The following is a 4,648-nucleotide window of genomic DNA, read 5'->3' on the forward strand; positions in this document are numbered from 1 at the left end:
AACCAGAAATCACATACAAAACCGCTCTGTTTTTTATATTTAGACTACAGTATTTAGTATATATACATTACATACATTAAATAGTCTTGTAATAAAGGAAATTTTATTCTTATTGCCTAGAGTTGCTGACGAAAAAAAACCTATGGAACGCCGAAAGTGACAAAAAGGTTATAATCTAAATAAATTTAATTCATGGAAAGATGAAGAAATACCGATAATCAAATACAAAATCGATGCAGACAAATTGTGTTATTGAGCTATCATTTAAAAAATTTGAAAAAAAATACCCCCAAACCAAATTCCAGACTTCCTTTTTGATATGGAACCTTGTGGTACAATGTAAGAGGATCTATATACTGACACACAAGTTATTTTCCAGAAACTAAAAACATGCTAGTTTTGGCCCCAATTTGACCTTTAATACCTAAATTGTTGGCATCTTAACCCCCAAAATCAATCCACAAGAGTGCACACACTGAAATGTATCGCCTTCTTTACTAATCCTTGATACTATCTTGATAGACCTAAATATAAAGCTTTATTACAACTGTCACATAAACTCAACATTAACCAAGAAAATGAAACATCGATCAATGAACCATGAAAATGAGGTCAAGGTCAGATGAACCATGCCATGCAGACATGTACAGCTAACAATTCTTCAATACAACAATTATAGTTGACTTATTGCTTATAAATAAAGAAAAACAGACCAAAACACAAACACTTAAAACTTAGCAATGGACCGTGAAAATGAGGTCAAGGTCAAATAAAACCTGCGTAACCGACATATAGATCATAAAATATTTCCATACACCAAATAAAGTTGACCTAATGCATAAAGTATTAGAAAAATAGACCAAAACTAAAAAACTCAACTTTGACCACTGAACCATGAAAATGAGGTCAAAGTCAGATGACACCTGCCAGTTGGACATGTACAGCTTACATTCCTTCCATACCCCGAATATACTAGACCTATTGCTTATAGTATCTGAGATATGGACTTGACCACGAAAACTTAACCTTGTTCACTGATCCATGAAATGAGGTCGAGGTCAAGTGAAAACTGTCTGACAGACATGAGGACCTTGCAAGGTACGCACATACAAAATATAGTTATCCAATTACTTATAATAAGAGAGAATTTAACCTTACCAAAAATCTTAATTTTTTTTTCAATTAGTCACTGAACCATGGAAATGAGGTCAAGGACATTGGACATGTGACTGACGGAATGTTCGTAACATGAGGCATCTATATACAAAGTATGAAGCATCCAGGTCATTTACCTTCTAAAATGTAAAGCTTTTAAGAAGTGAGCTAACACCGCCGCCGCCGCCGCCGCCGCCACCGCCGGATCACTATCCCTATGTCGAGCTTTCTGCAACAAAAGTTGCAGGCTCGACAAAAACTCCTTTTTGTGGTCTTGAACATTCTTATTAAATTTCATAGATAGCCATTCACTTAAAAACACAGTTATTGCCCGGACACCAAATGTGTCTTCGGACAAGGCAAACGATGACGGCAACGCAGACGACACATACATCATACCATTATACGATACATGGCGGGGTTAAATATTTATTTGATATCTCACCCCCCCTTTTTTACATGCTTTAGCCCTTTGTCAACTGACCCTCTAACTTTACATATAAATACAGATTCGGGGTGCGGGAATTTCTTGCCACATTGAAGACCTGTTGGTGACCTGCTGCTGTTGTTTTTTTCTTTGGTCGGGTTGTTGTCTCTTTGACACATTCCCCATTTCCATTCTCAATTTATTACCGCAACTCTTGTAAATGAATTGACGGAATTCCCAAAACTTCATCTTTAAGACTTAGAAGACGCAAAGCTGTGCACCTGTGACATAATTTTGCATTTAATTGCCCAGACAATTATAATATTTTACTGATTTAACACACACAATGAAATTAACGGGTTTAACGTTCAGAGAGTTCATATTAAAATATCTTCGTACTATACTTCCGCTTTTAACCATTTTCAGGTTTAAAAATGGCGTCTTTCAAGGTGCCTCTTCCAGTATTAAAGAAACATAATACAGCTATCAACATGACCGAAGATACAAGCCTAGGACTTCCAACATTTAGTAAGAAAGACTACACTGAGCTTGTAATGATAGGAAAGGGTTCATATGGAAAAGTCTTCAAAGGACAAAAAGATGGAAAGTCCTTTGTAATAAAAGAACTGTGTGTAGGAGAGGTGACTGATTCGGCAATCAAACAATTTAGAAAAGAGGCAAAACTTTTGAAATCAGTTTCAGGACATCCTAATCTTTTAGATATAAAGGGGTATTCATCAGCAGAAAACGCAATATTGGTCGATTTTATTTGCTTCGACTTTCACAAAATTGCAGTTGAACATGAGACGGTATACAATCTGAAAGAATTCCTGACGGCATGTGATAGGGTTTCAGAATTTAGTGGCTTTGAACATGTCCCTTATTTTCTCGCAGTTGACATAGTGACTGCAATGAAATACCTCCACAGTAGAGGTATTGTTCATCGAGATTTAAAACCAGACAACGTCCTTGTGTCAAATAACCATTACGACATTAATGCAGATGTTGGACACTGGTGGTCTTTTAAGCCAATTTGTGCAAAATTAACTAATTTTTGAGAGGCGCGTTCATCCCTTATCCAAACCAGATACATCACACAAACATGCACTCAGAAACTATTTCGGGGATCTCCAGTATACATGGCACCAGAAGCCTTGTGCAATAATCAAATGAATGCAACAATTGACGATTTACAAAGGATGGACATATGGTCTCTGGGAATGATATTATACCATTTGATAAAGAATTAAAGATATACATGGCTAGCAGCAAACGTCCAGTACAGGTAGAAAAATACTAAGCGTTGCAAATTGAACACTGGGAAGCAATTCACGAATTGTATTTGAAATGCACACAGTTCAACATGTCCAATCGCCCAACAGCAGACGATGCTCTCCTGTTTTTAACCAGAAACAATGTAAAATTCAAGAGTCTTTTGATAAGTCAGGAAAGCATATAAGTGTAGCAAAAGATGCTGACTATGCTCAAAGTTATTCTACTTTTGCTCTGAACGAACAATTAGAAACGTTGAATGCATGTACTTTTTTGTCACTTCTTATTGCAGACAATATATTAGGAGACTTAAGAGACAAAAATCAATCGATCGATTTGTCAGAAGTGACCCAAGACACTATATTAAATTTTCCTAAAGATGTCAATATCATGAGAAATGAAAATAAATTATACAGTGTAGATGAGGCTTATAGTATTCTTCAATCTTGCAAAGCTGTTGAAGCAACGGAATTTTGTATAGAAATAACAAGCACAGACATGAAAGATCAGCATGATGCCTTTGAAGAACTCTGCAGCAAACGTACTACTTTAATTGGAAATCATCAGCATGAAAGTTTTTGTGCAGTGTACACATCACCACCATATACGATGCTTATATGTAAAACAGAAAATGGTGATGTATCTGTCATTGATACCCATCCCATTTCTACACAGCTTGGTGGTAGAGGATCGGCTGGCATTATAACACCAAAATTACCTCAACTAACTATTCGACCTTTATGCAACTGGTTGATTCAGAGAACAGTCACCAAAGAAAAGATATTACAAGAACTCATAGTGATAAAAAAATTACCACCTCAACCTGTTGATTCTGAATCAGAAATAAACATTTCAAATATTTCTGATTTCTCATGTGAATCGTTTTCCATTCTTTCAAGTACTAGCGATTCTTCCAGTAGCATAGCTTCATTAGATTTGAGAAAACACTTGTACTGTCAGTCAGAAAACATTGAAGATTTAACTCTACCACCATTAGCAAAATCCAAAAAAAATAGGAAAAGCCAACATAAGTGGGAATCCAGAAGTCTACAAACAGGACATTCACCCAACAAGGACAGTGATGAAAATTGGAAAAACAAGATAACAAAATCGTTACAGCCCCAGTTGCAATGCAACCAGAAAGCAAGAACTTTACATGTATAGCTATGGAAGGTCAGGAAAGTGAAGATAATGTGACAAAGGAGAATGATAACAGAATTGCAGCAGGTATGAATATGCTTCTAGTAATGTGTACATGTACACGACATATCAGCTTTTGAAATATCCAAAAATGTTAAATGAAATTCAATGAAAAGAATTACTAAATTCGATCTTAAAAAATCGTTTAGATTATATAAAAAAGAAGATGCGGTATGATTGCTAATTATAATGAGACATTACTCTCCACATGATACCAAAATGACACAGAAATTAACAACTTTCAATCACCGTAGGGCGTTCAACAATGTGCAAAGCCAATACCGCATAGTCAGCAATAAAAGGCCCAGAAATGACAATGTCAAACAATTCATACGATAAAACTAACGGCCTTATTTCTGTACTAAAATGAACCAAAAAAAAAATATGTAACTTTATGTGTCTTTTGTGAAACATTTGAAATCAGTTTACAATTGATTGATTTAGTTAATGATTGTTCCCTAACACATGCAAAGAATGTTCGGTAAACAGCTATCCATATATTCATCAAAGAAAATAAGACCTCAATCTAATTCTAAATCTATAATATGCTGAATTATATTCCAGGGGAAACTTTGACACCACAATCATCCGTTG

General features: G+C 35.4%; 1 protein-coding gene across 1 annotated transcript; it reads left to right on the forward strand.

The window, feature by feature from the left end:
* The first annotated feature begins 2,016 nt into the window (after positions 1-2,016).
* LOC139493012 (cyclin-dependent kinase 1-like) lies at positions 2,017-2,768 on the forward strand. Its single transcript, XM_071281154.1, has one exon. The coding sequence runs from the start codon at positions 2,017-2,019 to the stop codon at positions 2,638-2,640; it is 624 nt and encodes a 207-aa protein (XP_071137255.1). The 3' UTR covers positions 2,641-2,768.
* The last annotated feature ends 1,880 nt before the right edge of the window (positions 2,769-4,648 follow it).

This window comes from Mytilus edulis, chromosome 10 (genome assembly GCF_963676685.1).
Source record: "Mytilus edulis chromosome 10, xbMytEdul2.2, whole genome shotgun sequence".
Classification (NCBI taxonomy): Eukaryota; Metazoa; Mollusca; class Bivalvia; order Mytilida; family Mytilidae; genus Mytilus; species Mytilus edulis.

What these genes read in the sequence shown, in the direction of transcription:
- LOC139493012 (XM_071281154.1), top strand. Translation starts at nt 2,017, where the DNA reads ATGGCGTCTTTCAAGGTGCCTCTTCCAGTATTAAAGAAACATAATACA.